General features: G+C 34.9%; 1 protein-coding gene across 3 annotated transcripts in view; it reads left to right on the top strand.

Moving 5' to 3' along the window:
• Positions 1–12,042, top strand: part of LOC149774968 (influenza virus NS1A-binding protein homolog) — a 99,050-nt gene extending 87,008 nt beyond the window's left edge. For all 3 annotated transcript variants that reach the window (XM_089944599.1, XM_089944597.1, XM_089944598.1), the window contains exons 10-12: positions 29–154; positions 2,757–2,930; positions 3,234–12,042. In XM_089944599.1, coding sequence (XP_089800725.1) covers positions 29–154; positions 2,757–2,930; positions 3,234–3,592 — 659 coding nt within the window. In that variant the 3' untranslated portion in view covers positions 3,593–12,042. The remainder of the gene's footprint in view (positions 1–28; positions 155–2,756; positions 2,931–3,233) is intronic.
• Positions 12,043–17,234: the final 5,192 nt, after the last annotated feature.

Raw genomic sequence — 17,234 nt, 5'->3', positions numbered from 1 at the left:
ACAAATGAATGTGATTGTTTATTTACAGGTATTGCTGTATTGGATAAGAAAATTTATGTCATTGGAGGATCCATGGGACAGACTACTGTGACAGATTGTGAATTGTATGACCCAGAGACTAACACCTGGACTAGCATAGCACCCCTTAACATGGGTATGTATTCCATGAGTCTTTGTTGTATCATGCAATTTGTAACAGTTCTTGGGCTGTTTTCTGAGAAATGCTTACCTGGCATAAATTGTCTTTAATCACTATTTAGTGAATAATCTGTTTTAAGTAGCTGACATCGTATTGAAATCGGTTCCTCACCACTAAGTTGAGGCACATTCAGTGAGAGACATCTGACAGTGGTCAAGCTTAGTAGTTATTGATGTTCATGTTTTAAGTAGCTGACATCCTATTGAAATTGGTTCCTCACCACTAAGTTGAAACACATTCGGTGAGAGATATCTGGCAGTGGTCAAGCTTAGTAGTTATTGATGTTCATTTGTATATACTGGATTCTTTGCTTTTCCTTTCTCTCTCTGACCGTGGCCCCCTCTCCCATAACACGCTACACACATACAAATATAGGCAGGATCAGGATCCATATTTTCAGTTACACATACAACTATAGGCAGGATCTGTATATTCAGTCACATATATAGGATCCGTTCACAGTCACAAATATAGGATCCATGCAGTTACAATATAGGTAGGATCTGTTCATTTAGTCACACGGGTAAAGGCAAGATCTGAATCCATTCATTAACATTCAAACAGATAAAGACAAGATCTGGATCCATTCATTTACAGTCACACGGTTAAAGGCAAGATCTGGATCCATTCATTAACAGTCACACAGGTAAAGTCTGGTTCTGGATCCATTCATTAACACATTAACCCCTGGAGCTTTTTGTCATTTTTGCCTGAAAATTGAGTAAGAAACACATTTTGAAAGCTATTTCTGAATAGACTCGATAACACCAAATGCCCGGTCATCTTTCAGTAACATACTGCCTAGTTGTGTTAGAAACATCGTTTTTCGTTGGCTGTTTGACTCGGGCATGAGCAGAAACGTAAAAGTTGGATTTTTTTTTTGTTGAATGGAGCCATTATTTTTGTATGGAGACCACTCTTTATTCCAAATGTCCATCTTATCCTACTTTTTGCAAAGGCTCATCCGTCTGTTTGCAGTTCATACTGGTTTTGCCTTAGATCTGAGACCAAAAATTCTAAAATCTTGACACAAAATCGGATTCCGACCACTGGCAAATTTTGGGTTAAAAAAAATCTGGTCCAAAAAATGAGGTTTTTATATCAGTATTTTGTATTGCAACTAGATATTCCAGATTATTTGGTATCATTGTAGAGCAACATCTGTCTACCTTTCTATAATACCACCCACTTTAGTGTATCATGCATGACCATGATGCTACAGAGCTCGGCAGTAGGCTAATACCTCCTGCCCTGTAAAGTCGTCGCTAGGGGTTAATGTGTTAACAGTCACACAGCTTAAGTCATGATTTGGGTCCATTCATTAACAGTCACACAGGTAATGGCAGAATCTGGATGCATACAGTAACAGTCACACATAAGATAAATAGGCCAGATCCATTCATTCAAGTTTTTATAATTCAGATTGGGAGATTACAAAATTTAATTGATTGGGAGTAATTTCATAGCATGTAAAAGGACAAAATTGGCAGTAAATTAATATTCACTGTTTTCTTGCAAGTAGGAGGGCAATCTGTGATAATCTGGTCCTTCTGTATGCAAGGCCCTTTATTTATGTCAGTTGTTGAGTACATGGTTTTGGCCCTTGTCTCAGTGACTGTTGTTTTTCATCTTCGGGGCAAGATTTAAATTTTGGAAAAGGTTCCTGATTAGGCATTCTGGAACATTCTCATCCCAGGTCATAGGTTCAGAAGCACTTGCTGAACCCCAGAGACCATTGGGGGTGATAAAGATGCTTACTCTTGGAACACTGATGGCTGGCAAGCTCGTGTTAGTGGGAATGTGAGATGTGGCATTAATATTTCTGCAAGCAGTGACAGTGGTACTAATAATTTTCAGTTTTGGTTATAGGTTTTCATTTGTGTATATATCCTAAAAACTTCGTTAGGTATACATGTCATGTTTTGGCTTAAATCTTTAGGATGCTAAGATAAATTCATTGTGCAACTGGGGTTGAGGTCTTAGTCAGAGAAATAATGCACTAAGGCATAAGCTCAAGTTTAGTTTTTTTTTCAGTTGCTTATTTTTCTTAAAGCCCATGATAGATTTTGTTCATACTTGGAATGAATTGTGATGCTAATACCATTAATTTTCAACACACTCACTTGCCTCTTTGACCATGTGGCCAAAATGATAAATATGGTCACTTAAACCATGCATTAAATTTTAGGCTAAAATTATGCTTCCTAAAGCACTGGATTTTGTTCATAACTAGGATAATTGATTATAAAAATGAGGCCTTTCATTCTTCGATGTGCTTGCTCAACCTTATGACTCCTGTGTCACAGTCACACATTTTACGGCAATGATTTAGGGCTTAGGTGTTGGAAATCTGGTTTTATTTATGTTTTTCATTTATAAAGATCATGTACAGTAACAACCCTTAACCGGAAACCTGCTTATTTAGTGCTTTTTTTGGTTCTTTTGAAATGAGTCATGGAGGAACAAACATTCCTTATGCTGGAAAAGTTAGCTAAAACCCATTTCAGTTTGGGAAAAGTTCAGATTTATTTTTTCTTACTCTTTTACTTTTCTTTAGCTCGATTCCAGGTAGCAGTATGCGGCTATATGGGCAAGATTTTTGCAGTTGGTGGAACAAACAGCTGGCAGTGCTTTAATTCTACTGAGATCTATGACCCTGAAACAAACACCTGGCAACCTGGGCCTTCACTAAATCTCTGCAGACGTGGGGCTGGGATAGACATATTCAACGGTTGGTGTTGCAATGTTTATATTAGATAACGCATACAGAAAGATTTATAATTGTGGTTTAATGCTTTTGATTTTTTCAAAGTTAAGAAACAAAAGAATTCAGAATAAAAAAATGAAAAATGGACCTTGAAGAATAATAGTAGTGACACTAATAAAAGTCTAAATGGGTCATCATGATATGGAAACAAATATGCAAGCAGAATTTTATGTGCAGTGGGTGGTTTGTGCTTATTAGCTCTGCTTGGCCGAATCTCTGAATTACATGAGCAAGTCTAAATTCCTTTATTTTCATGAAAATTTTCAGGTAAACTCTATGTAGTTGGAGGAAATGACGGCATGTATGCCCTCAACTCGACAGAAATTTACAATCCAACGACCAAGTCATGGACAATGGGCCCTGTATTGAACATGCCAAGAGCCAATGCAGGTGTATGTTGTCTTGCCAACAGACTGTATGCTGTAGGTGGGTTTGACAGCAAGAGGTTCCTTGACACCATGGAGTATTTGGATGCAGATCTTGGAGGTAATGAATGGTATAGCCATATGCCAGTTAAGACCACAAGCAGTGACGGAATTCTGCTTACATGTTCAAATGGAGAAGCGACCATTGTTCAGAGTGAACTGGAAGAGATTCCAATGCTAACAAGAACGTGCTCATCATGAGCAGTGGGCTTCAAGATTCCACTGTTTCTAGTGAGGACAATACTGGAAGTTGAAAAGAAGTAATGTAAAAATAAAAGTCAGCTCCATCATGGGCGACCACTTACCTACTGGGACAAGAGGGCATCCTTGGGCAAATCATTACAGTTAACACGGTTATCTGACTTTGTTTTTCTTCTGACTTCTCTTGCTCAAGCAAGAAGAAACGATATCAATTAAATACTCTTTTCAACTATTTTTTTTTATCTGTAAATATTTTAAACAAAAGTCTTAAATTTAAAATTCTGTGATGTTAATTTCTATTTACAAAGTTCAAGTTAATTGATCAGTTTTATGTCATCAGACAGGTAGAACTAATAAATCAAAACCCCCAAAACTCAAATGTTAGAAGTCATGTGTAGGAATTATTGTACATGATAAACGTGATCAATTTTAATTCTATTACCTACTTAGAATATTCTGCTAATTCATTTATATTCGTGGGGATCAATTTTGGTGGTTTTTCCCCAAATTACTGTCTGTACTCACTCACAAATCAAGTCCACTGCAAACTGCACAGACCTGTCACATAATGTACCAGCATATCTGAGTTGATGCAATTTGTTAGGAGTAATAAATAGAACAAATAACATAGACCCTGAGATCAGCCTCTGTTGTTATTGCAGTTAGACTCTACTTACAAGTGAGTATATATGGTACATTTGTTTTGGTAATTTGTTGAAATGCATCTAACGGGGAAACTGGTCTATGTTGTCTTACAAGATGGATAATTGTTTGTTAGGGTTTTAAATTTGTGGTTTGTATCGAGAACAGAAATCATGAAATTTGTGTCCTTTATAATGAATTCAAGTGCATATACAGGGTTGACAAAAAAATTCAAAGTTCCACTTGTTGAGTCAGGCAATTACTAAAAACTTTATTTGCCTAGAATGAACAAAAATATAAAAGTTGTCTTAATTTTATCATTCTGGTTGTTTTCTGAAACTTGTTCTGTGACCCTTCTGACACAAGTCGTAAGTAATTACAAATTAAGACCAGCCTGCTTACTATATAGTATTAATTTATTAGTAGTGAAGTGTGAGAGTGATGCACAGTGTGATAGGAGCATGATAGGAGCAACTGGAAAACAAACTTTTGGTTGAAATATGAACCTTGAGTGAACCAAATTAGAAACAGTTACAACAGAACAACCTTTTAATTGAAGGGAACCACTGGTCATCTCCAATTCAGAACTTGATTAATTTTCACATGCCATTTTGAGTCTGGTGAGGGAATGTTAATTTTCACAAGCCATTTTGAGTCGGGTGAGGGAATGTTAACTTCGGGTTTAACATTGATTTCTTTTTGACATGTGATTTAGATCTCGTTTTTCATCATGAAGTTATTCATTTCTAGCTATCTGCCAGCTTAGTTCTTCTTGTGCTTCATTTTTATTCTTGCTTTTCATGCTTTGTGATATCTTGGCTCTAGGATGTTTGTTAAAATCTTGGTAAGATATTGCATAGGAACATTATTGTTAAGTCTTGCCAAAGATGTTCTGAAAATATTAACATTTTATCTTTTGTGACTTGCCCAAGGTAAGCAAATTGCGTAAATGGAGCTCTTCATAGTTGAAAAGGCTATATTTAGCTGTCATTTTAAATTATGAATTTTGAAATATAAACATTTGGAGCACAATGATCGCTGATGGAATGCATTTCAATTGTGATGTGCACATCGTTAATAGTTAAAAGTCTTTTTCTCTACATTTCATTGAGTTGTGTTTGTTCTTTTAGCAATACTGTTCGGCATAAACTGTGTAAAGAATTTTTAAATTTAATGTTTCTTCAGCATTGGAAATGAATTCAAGAGCCATCCATTGGCGTTGATAAAGTTACATAAATATAGGAATAATTCATGAGGCTTTTTTTGACAGATGAAGTGATCAGACTGATATGGGGATGTAGGAGTAAACAAAAATGCAGTAGATCAGTCTTTTGAAAGTTGAAGGGTACTGTTGATTCGAATTGAGTGTAGTATTGTCATTTGCCCCCATGACTTCCCTTTACAACACACTCTAGGCTGATCATTCACTACTGTCCATTTCAGAAAGTAGCTTACTTCATACATGCATTTCTGTAGTCCATTACCTGATCAGGGATAGATATATGTTGTTCACTCTTACTGGTAAATTTAGCCAAAATTGCCTTTTGAAGCCAACAGTGTTGCCATGATTATAGCAACATTGGAAATGCACTCAGCATAATATATGTATAGTTATACATGTTTGATAAGTGCTGCCAGTGCTTCCCAGTTGGTCAAAATTCAAATACTTTTCTTTGGGAGGTAATGAGGGTCTGATGATAATGTATTGGTGCATCGAGAACATAAAAATCAGATTTTTACTGGATCTTAATTTTGCATGTGATTAAGTGTTGTTTGAACTTTAACAGATAGGAACTGTAAAAAATTCAATGTTGTGCGAAGTAAAGCAGTTGTACAGTAGGTGAGAAAAAAAGGAACCACACATGACGCTTAAATTGAAGATCCACTCCATATGGGACGTTTATCTTCTGACTTGTACATTGAAAAACAAGTATGGATGATTCCTGATAATAGTATAAATACATGACAATTTTTATATTTTTACTTTAAAAATTAAATATTTATTTTTGAAGATCTCAAGTAGAATAGTGTCAGAGGATTAATTTTTTCTTTTTAAAGTGAGATTACTCTGTATAAACCGTTACGAATGAATGTATTTGTTTTGTACATGTTATAAACCAATGACTTTCTTGTTGAGTGTGATTTTTTGCATGTAAATATACAGTTCTGACCCATGAAGTTTTAGAGGGAGAAAAAAAAGGTTTATATTATATGAATACTTTTATGTCAAGTGACTGCCCTTGATCATTGCATAATTGTACATAATTGATCTAATTTGTAGTATTTCACGTGCACAAAAGTTGTGTAGTATATACAGTGATTTGACAATACAACACTGGTGCGTGTGTAGCATGCATTTGAGTGTCGATAGCTGACACATGATAGTGTAATATTCTCAGTCTGGCAGTATTACTCTCTGTGTCAAGTTACACTCACTTCCATATGCATGTGTGGTGTCTACCTGGACGGTTCCACAGACATGCGGGGAGTCTACCTAGACAGTTTATGGATTATGGATGTTTTAAACTCTATCTTTGAGGCTCTTACTTTAGGTGGTAACTTCATGTGCCATAAAGTAATCAAAGTCTGACATGCTGCAGTATAGTGTAGCATGGACCTGATTACATCTGTAGCACTTAGCTTTTGCACAGTATAGAGGGGTGAACTCCAGTGGCATCTGCACAGCATAGAGCGGTGAACTCCAGTGGCATCTGCACAGGCATGAGTGGAAGATAGTCCATACACTATTTAACATTTACTTTTTGCTTTTTTAAAATTTATTAGTATTGTTTTCATTTAGAGGAAGTGCATTAGAGTGCTTGAAATGTGATCAAAAGTGTCGGGGTCAAATGCTGTTGATTATTCTTAAGTGAAATATTTTGTCATTCAAATAATGTTTATCTCCTTGTTACCATTCAGGTGATCACATAAATTTGTCATATATGGAAAGAAGACCTTGATATAGAGTAGAGGTTGTGTGACGTTAAATATAAGGATTCACAAATGTTGACCTTTATGAGCAGGTGTCTGTTGTAAGGTGTCGCAGTAATTGCATTTCCAATAGTCATGAATATCATCTGTGTTAGGAACATTCTTGTTTATGTTGAAGCTCAATGAAATTTTGTAATCTCTGTGGTATTTGTTAATGGTTCATTGGTAATCTGGTGTAGAATGATGCTGAATCAGTAGAAAGCTTACCTGTGCTCAGCACAAATGTTTTGCGTGATGAGTTTCCTGCTGACTTCAAATCATTCCATACAAGGTCACTAACAAGCCATGCAACAAATTTACCCCACCAAAGACCATAATGGTCTCTTTACACATTATCTTCTGACATTTTTTAGTGGAGAAAGGGCAGAGAAACATTGAGTGACTGAATGACAAAATGATGTTATTTATTATATCACATCACACTTGATATTTTTCTTCCTGACTGATCGTGGTTTCATACCAAGAATTTATGTGACTCACTTTTACCACTGAAAATGAGGAAACTAGTCCAGGATGGGATAATATTGTTTGCAAATACTTATCCTTCATTTTCAGCTTAACTCCAGTCTTATGGAGGATCTTAGATTTTCAGACTTTTTGTTATTCTCCAAATGAGACTCATTGCCCTTACTTGTGGAAAACCATGTTTGACAAAATATACTTTTGGTGAACAAAAATTCCAGTTTAACTTTTTGGAACAGGACATTCTGCATAATTTAAAGTAATTCACCACTGGGAGCAGTACCAATATTCAGCTCCAAATAGGCCCTAGAAAAACATTTCAATAAAGGTACAAAGACAAACCACCGATGTTTGAAATATGTTTTGAAACCTTTTGAAACCTAAAACAAAGCTAGATATTTCAGAGACACCGCTGCTCCTTTTTGAGGAGGATTTTTGTAAATTTCATGACCAATGAGTCTTTGTAGAGGGTCAGCCACACATTTTAAACCAGCAGGTAGAAAAAATCAGTATGCAGTGCAAAATACATTTCACATCTAAAACTACTTAATTGAAATTGGAATAATTAACAACTGATTCCATGAGGCATCAGGTGCTTACCCTCTATATAGTAAAAGCTTATATGCAATTTCATATCATATGTACCTAGTTGATAATAATATACCCAGATCTACCAACACAGTATACCCCGGAAGATGATGGTTTACTTGGTTTGCAGTTGGTTGCATATTTTATTTGAACAAGTGAAATTTTATAAAAGTAATCAAGTAGGACAAAAAGGAATGAAATTTGATGTGGAAAAATACTTGTACAATTTCTTTTCTTCTAAGAGAAATTATTTTATTTTGTGGATTAGGCTACCTTGTATGATGGTGCATGGTACGAGGTTTGTGATATGTGTTAGATCATATAGTCACACGATTTGCATGTAATAATATTGGGATATATATGTATATACAGATGTTCATATGGAATACATTATTCTGTCACTGGAAAATTTGATGTGTTAGATGGCCGACATAATATATTACATGTTCATCTTGAGTGTTTTTCTTTCATATGTATTGGTAGCACAAGGAAGTTAACAATGACAATATTTTAAAAACTTTAAGACCAGTCTCCAGCATCTTACACTTGGTCCTTTTCTCTCAAAACTTTTTCTGTGCAAGAAACTCTAGCTCAAGATGGGAATCCCCAAATCAGATATATTTGGGATGCAATCATGTCATGAAAATTTAGCAGTATAGTGAAGAAATTCAAGTTTAGAATAATTGGTGTTATTTGTTTGCTTTATTCTAAATGAAAGTTGTAGACTGTTGAAGATTCTGGACTTCAGGTTTTAGTTTCTTGCCAAAAAAGTTTTTTGAATTCCAAGAATGTATGACCTTGACCATGCACATGCGATAAACAGGCCATGAAAATGAAGCATCTGGTCATCATTATACATGTGGCGCATTTGTGTTCTGTGCACATGATTTTACTCCTTTTTTGTGCTGTCTAATGGACTGGTTGCACATGTTGGGCTTTTAAAATATATACCACCTGGTTCCAAAACTAGATTATCAGGTCATATCATGGGATATTTGGGTTTCCTCAAATTCATTGTTTTGAAGATTAGAATGCACCTCGCTTTTAAACCTACCGAATGAAAATAAAAGTTATGAAAAATTGTGGATTTGTATGACATTTATTAAATATGTTACTCAGTTTTGTTCATTATAAAATGCTGAGATAAAATGTTCTCATGAGTAGAATGTATATGTTGTAAATACTCACAAACCGAGTCCAGTTGCAAATAGCACAGACCAAGATCTGCTGTTGCATAATGCACCAGCCGATCTGGGTCTTTGCAGTTTGTTAGAAATAATTAGTAGAATAAACAACATAGACTCTGCTCAGCTGGCACATTATGTGATGTCAGATCAGGGTCTAAGCTGTTTGTAAATGTACTGACTGAAGCGAGTATATATGTAAATTGTAAATGACAATTCGAAAATGTTATTTAACACTGGTTCTTGCTTAGCCATCTGCTCATTACAGCAATATAAAGCCTTTCTGCTGCACATCTTGCAGATCTTGTAATATGAGAGCTGAGTCTATTGTGTTTTTATTCCTAATAAAATGTTATGCATAACTCCATCATAGAGGATAATATTTAGTATCATAATATTTCCATGTGTAACTGCAAACATCATGGACCCAAACCTACTGTTGGTTAAGTTGTATCACATCAGGGTCTACAGTGTTCACTCATAATTTTAAGTTGTAGCACATCAGGGTCTACAGTGTTCACTCATAATTTTAAGCTGACCAGAGCAGTGTTGATCTTGGACTGCTGGCCCTCTGAGTGATGGCAGATTGGGATCTGTGTTGTTCATAGTTCAGCTTGCATTATGCATGGAGGAGCTGTGGTTGTTTAGTGGTCAGCATGCTGGACCCTTGACAGAAAGCGTGTGGGTTTGGTGGCTATTGTGGTGTGTCTTTGAGCAGGTCACTTAACTTCAGTTGCCTTGGCACTCAATAACCTTATCTTTTGATAGGCAGTATAGCATCAAACCAACACTATATGTTATGCATGGTATTTTACTGCTATGTATAGTGTTAACAAAAAAGCCAATAAAGAACAAATTGAGTTTGATCAGATTTGCTGTTTTTTGCACAGAATTTTATGTTTAAATATTAAGGTGACATTTTTTCCAGTCAGTAGTTTGTAAGATAACTTGTTCCCATCTTGCAAACCTACATAAAGTCTTTAATATATTTTTTTTTGGTGGAGCATATTATGCTATGACCCTTTCTGCACTTCCGTCTTGCTGTTCACAAATGTTTCCTTTTTTTTGCATGACAGTTCAGTTCTCCAGCATCTACAATTGCCAAACTTTGTGGATAGCTTGCACTTGGGTGAGAAATAACTATCAGTTTTCGGGTGAAAAGGTCAACAATTATGGCCACTGACTGAGAAAAGAACACAAGTGCTACATCACTTACATGGACCAGACATGGTGGATGGTTTTTACTTGGTGTAAGGAAAACCCAGTTATTCTTGGGGTCAAAAGGTCAAGGTCAATGTGACTCAAACGGAAGAAGGGTTTCTGCACCAGCAAATTGTTTACGATTACATTAGTGTTATATATGTACCTGAATCAGACATTGTGTATAACTTGAATTTGGATTAAGGAAACAAAATCAAAGATTTTGGGATCTAAAGGTCAAAAGATGAGGCCACAGAGGGGAAAAATAATTTTTCCTTGGGAATTTCAATTCTCATTAATGTACCTTCACTAAAGTTTGTGGCTGGCCTGCACATTGGGTAAGAAAGAAACCTATTGATTTGGTTGTCCAAATGTCAAAGGTCAAGGTCACTTTTATTTAAAATCAGGGTCTGTAGCAATCCATGAAAATCCTGGAAAACCTTGAAAAAGGCTTTAATTTTAATGTAATCCAGGAAGCCTTTGAAAATGAAAACTGATGCAAGAAAAAAGATATGGTGATCTTAAATGAGACTTTTGTGAACATCGTAACTGTCAGTTTTGCCTGGATGTAGTTTATCACCAATACATATGCCCAGATGCAAAGACAGTGAGCAAGACAAAATTTCAAGCATCATAGCTCGAAAATAAAAAATATAAAGTATGGGTACAGAAAGATGCAGACATTCATTTGGCTCATGGCAAACAGCTTCTTAAAGGCACTTTTAATATGTTACTGGTAATATCACATTTGAGGAAATGGGAGTTGAGTGTCTTTCCCAAGGGCTGGCTGACCCAGATTGGCATAGGTGGGTGTTGAACCTATGACCCTCAGATTACAAGTCTTAACACTTCCAACTGAGTTCTGTTGTTATATCGTCATTTCTTGCCTTTAGGTTTGTGTTGAACCTGTGACCCTCAGCTTACAAGTCTAACACTTCCAACTGAGTTCTGTTGTTACAGTGTCATTTAATGCCTTTTCAACAAAATAGACAAAGTTGAAGGGATGTTGAACAGTGTAAAAGTGCAAGGGCTTTGGAAAAGTTTTAACACATGGTCGAGTCTAGCTTTAACGGCAGTTGCAATAAACTTTGATATTTCCATCTGTGCTCTAAAGGAGACCAGATGTATGGTGTAGATAAAGGTTAAAGACATTCATTTTGTCATTAAAACCCAACATTTCTGATATTGGTACATTTGTTCATAATTCAAGTTGTTTACTGATGTTTCTGTTGAGTTGACATGTTTATAGAGACACGTACATGGCAAAGCATTGGCTTTTTTAATTCCTTTGGATTTATGTTGCTAGTTAAAATTGACAGTAAATAGTTTTGTTTCCTCTATTGTAAAAAATTGTGTTTTAAAAATAAAACCATTTTGAAGTCATCTTTTCAATAATTGTTGCATCACAAACTGTTCACTGCATACATTTAGCTCATCTATATCAAGAACAGAACATATATTGACTATTTGTTACAGCTACTGCAGCCACTTTTATTTATGGAACTTGTATATGGTTCTTCCATGCTTCGTTTCAAATAACCCTTTGAGGAAAAATTAGGTCACTGTTACCAACATGAAGTAAAGAACTGTTTCACTATCACAGGGTCGACATCCACACAATAAAAGCATCGACATGTATACACTATATGCTGTGTTTCAACTATTCTTTTTCCTACATCCTAGGAAACAGAGTTGAGTGGGATTCATTACATTTACCTATAGGAGATGAGGCCAGCTTGGTCCATGTACATAATTGTACACTCTTGGTAAAGGTTTTGCATGTAGTTCAGGTTTTTTTTTTGTTACACACTGTATAAATGTTGTTATACATGGAATCATGAAGCTTGGTGGAGGGATGCATCTTAAGTACTGTACTACACCCTCATAAAACAAGTTTACTGTCTCATTACACAGACTTCAGTTAACATTTTGTGTTGCAAGATTATTTCTCAACCTCTGTTCTCACTAGAATCATCCAAGAACTGGTTCTTATTGTTGTTGTAGGGGTTAACTCCATGTTTTAGCACAAGATATGCTATACATGGGGGCCAGTATAAATGGTGGAAAAGCCTTGAAAAAAAATCCGACCCTCGAGAAGTTATTGACATGCTTTCTCACATATCCACATTGGCTGAACTTCAGACTCAAACCCGAAATTAGTTTTTTGGTACTTTATTGTTGTCGTTTTTTAAAAAGTGCGTGCATGTTTACCCACTGTGACACTTCATTGAGGTTGCACCCTCCCAGCTGCTTTAATTAAATCATTATTGTATCATTAATGACACCAGCTATGGAGTCTTGTACAGCTAGATTAACTTGAGAGAGATTAGAAGCAATAAAAAAAATTCTTCCCGTTTGTGATTCTGTTAGACAAGAACATCAAGAATCTCAAGTTGAATGTGCAGAAGGCACAGAACAGTTATTTACAAAAGTTACTGAAAGAGTTACAGAGGCTACTGAAGGTCTTCTTTCATCAGTAAGACAAACTGCTGAACAAACTGAAAAAATAGCAAAAAGGACTAAACAAAAGAGATTTTATGAGATCTTCAAACTGAGATAGCTGCTGCACAACCTCCCACTGTAGATGGAGAAATACTTTAAGGCATTGGCAAAGTTCATACTGAAATAGCCGATGTGAGAAAAGAACTTGCACCTAAACCTAAAGCAAGAAAATATTGAACTGATTACTAAATTTAGAGACGGTGTTATTGAAGAACTTAAAGAAAAGAGTTAAAAGGAAGGATATTTTTTGAATATTTTTCTCAAAAGTGTGAAATTTTAAAACGGACTATGTTAACATAAATGCTGCTAGTTATTTTAAATGGCTATTTTGTGCGTATATAGCAAATCCCAGGCTAGAAGTAATGAAGTATACAATGAATATATTAATGACAGATTTTAGTCAGAACAATTTCAACAACAAAGACTATAACCTCCCTAGCAAGAACCTTCATATCAACTTCCTCCACTGCAGCAACAAATAGAACGACAACAATCTTCTTCACAGCAGTAAGAGATGATGTTGGAATCTGAAAAGACTAGAAAAGAAAGGAAACGGGGTGAAAAAGAAATGAAGCAGCAACCTAAAAAAGCAAAAGTAGAAAGATCACCGATCACCTGTAAGACCCTGGAAGAAAAAAGCAGATCAAACAAAAGTGGGGAAGAAGGAGCAACCAAAAGTGGTTTTTCTTCCCTGACTATGCCAGGAGGAAGTCGTCTTACTGCTTGTCCTAACAATGTTCTTTCTGACGTAGAACGACTAGAAGTCCTCATGGGAGGGAAACGTGCTGGAAATAATTCTCCAGAAATTATTAATGAAGCAGTTGATATTTGTTGAAGATTATTTACTGGTGGTATCATGGACATAAATTTTTATCGATCTCTTATCGATGAAATCGTTGATGCTTATCACAGTGACTAGATAAATAATAAATGATTGTACTTAATGCTCATCGTAGATGGATCATTGTCAAGGTGATGAATTTGCAATTACCAACTTAAGAAGCAATTTAATATATCCGATCCAGCATTCAACATGGACGCACCAATTCCTAAAGATGAATCTATATGTGATTATCAATATTATTCTTATGACACACATGTACCTAACGCACGAGGAAGAAGTGAACTACAAGTTTAAGATAAAAGCAGATATTTCTTACCTGCTGATGAATTTATTGAAGTACAAGGAGAGCTTGCAACAAATGTCCCTCCTAATACAGCATATGAAGCCGATATTGTAGTTGGTTTTGTTAAAAATGGTATTATGGCATTGTTTGATAGCGCTACATACATGATTCATCTAAGAAATATTCAAACAGTTCAAAAAGACGTTGATTTTGCTACAATGATAATAAATTTAGCAAGATATTCAGATGATTATACAAGATCAGCTGGTCCATAAATGATGTTTGCCAAAGGTAACATGGATCAACCTGAAATTAACCAGTATGATATAAGGTGACCAAGAAACAATGCAGGCGCTGCTGACACTGATGCTGAAAATGTTTATTAACACCAGACCAAATTATAACCTAGGATTTGCTATACGTAAATCAGTGTTGAAAGATGGTCATAGAAGATTTTCCAGAGTCATTCCATTATCACACATCGTTGGATTTTGTAGAAATGTCAGAAAAGTTATATTTGGAGCGAAACATACATTGGTACTTGAAGAAAGGGTAATGATAATGATACTGTTTGACGACCAGACATTGCTGCTGGTAAAATAATATTTTTCTAACTTTCAGTCTGGATGCCAGTAATGACTCCATCAATTGCTGAGGAACAAAAATTACTTTCTTTTATGGATTCGGGTGGTAAATCATTATCATTGTTAACAATGACCACAGATATCATTCAGAGTAATATTGCTGGGTTATTTACATGGCATATTGTATCACAACAAGGAGTTTCTGCGCCAAGGCATATTTATCGCTTTACAAAATGCTTTTCAAATAGATAGTCAACGTATTCATATATTTGACAACTTTGCAATTAGTGAAATTTCTTTATGGATAAAAGGACATAAAGAACTATCTGAAGATATAACTTAAAATTTTGAAAATAATTTTATAGCACGTGCATTTCATTGTTTAGTGACATTTATGGGACGTGATCAAAATAAAGATACCGGTTTACAAATAGCTCTTGCACAATTATGAGTATATTACAATATAATATCAGATCAAAATCATTTGGTGGATTACCAGCAAATAATTCGCTTGTATTTGCAAATAAAAATAATCCAGATGGAACACCAGACTGGGATGTTGTCGGCATACCTACAGGTAGCTATCAAATCGAACAAATCGATAAAGAATTTCAACGCAGAATAAAATCAATAACTAGAAAAGAATCGAAAATAGCTACAACAGTTGATGAACCAACTTTATCAGGTGCAGTTGAAATAAATTCCCCAGATTATGTCATTGACATTTATCAATCATCAATCAGATCCATGTTAGGGTGGCGTGAGATAGCACCTGTTCATCAAGGTGACTAGAACCAAAGTTAAATGAATTTCTTGCAAATAAAAAATACAGCAACTCCAAAATATCAAAATATTTTTCCGTGGAATGGAACTGATAGTGTATATATTTTATGCTTTTCGTGATGAGTTAAGATATTTGGACATTTATAAAATGTTCTGATCCCATTAATTCTGAGATAAAGCAACCAATCAACAAAATAGAAACTTATTTTCGTCCTTATCACAGTGCTATAATGATGATATAAAAGAACAGATCATTGAAACAAAACGTCTAAATTAAGTAGAATTGGATTATGATTTTGTTATTGACACTTTCATTAAAGAAGCATTTAAACAAACCATTTCTTTACCCCGCCCTAGAAAACCATTTAACAATCATTGTAAGATAAAAGAAGAGTATAAAGGACCAGGAGATTTTACATTTGCTGTACCAAAATTTAATAAAGAGGAACTTAAAAAACATTATTAATGAAAATTTTGCTATAATTGTTGAGTCATGGAAAAAATAGCCCCACCAGCATCTCTTCTCAAGAATGACAATGATCCATACGGAGGCGTGCGTCATATTTTACCAGGAGTTACATCAATGCAGTAATTCTTGTATGTGATACAATTGATGGTAGCTACCAAGTAGATCTTGAAAAATCTAGTTAGGCTCAACAAGGCTATATCTTATATACATTTACACCATAAGTACCTCCTGGATATTTGATTGTACAAGAACTGATCAATCCGGTTTATCTAGTGTCATAATAATTTATTGTCAAGAATACATTCCAAACTTACTGACCAATCCAAACACAAATGATTTACATGGAGAATTTGTGAATATAAATTTATATGTAAGATCGTAGAAATTTTCTGAAAATTACAGACTTATTTTTTTATATTTGAAAAATCTGAAAGTTCTGAAATTTAGTCGTTTTATGTTGAATTTTGTCGGGTTTTTCCCGCCTATTTTAGTTTTGTCACAGAAAATCAAATTGCAGATATTCTTCAGGTGAAAACTCCACGGTTTTCTAATTGATTTTGGCATTTTTCGTTATATTTTCATTTTTGTACTCGCAAATTTTGTAAAAAATCAAATGAGAATCATAAAAAATCTGTATTGCTGAGAATTTATCAAAACATGCCAATATCATTCAGATAATCGCGTGAGGTTTGACCATTCGAAAATCTATAATTTGATTTTCATTGACAAATCGACCAAAATCTGAAAGCAACGATGAATTTTGACTAAATTTTACTAAAATATCTGATGTTTCTAAGAAAATAAGATATAAATCAGTTAAATATAATCAGAATAAAAATAAATCTGAAAGTCAAGGATCAATATTATAATCTGAATAAATATTTCAGAATAAGTATTACACGTCTTATTATTCACTAGCGACAAAGATTCCAGTTGCCATACTTTCACGATCTGACAAACTTTCTTAATTGTCTTATAAGAGTGTTAAGTCTTTTTTGTTTCGTTTTCGTGAGCTAATTCTGATTTAATTTTTTTCGGTCACGCTTGCGAGGGATACGAATTTTTAACTTCTGTTTCATTGTCAAGGATTGGAACATAGCTTGTTGAATT

This window comes from Sinohyriopsis cumingii, unplaced genomic scaffold (genome assembly GCF_028554795.1).
Source record: "Sinohyriopsis cumingii isolate HCF-2022 unplaced genomic scaffold, ASM2855479v2 utg000066l, whole genome shotgun sequence".
Classification (NCBI taxonomy): domain Eukaryota; kingdom Metazoa; phylum Mollusca; class Bivalvia; order Unionida; family Unionidae; genus Sinohyriopsis; species Sinohyriopsis cumingii.
The sequence above is the reverse complement of the archived record's forward strand: the minus strand, read 5'-3'. Positions and strand labels throughout refer to the sequence as shown.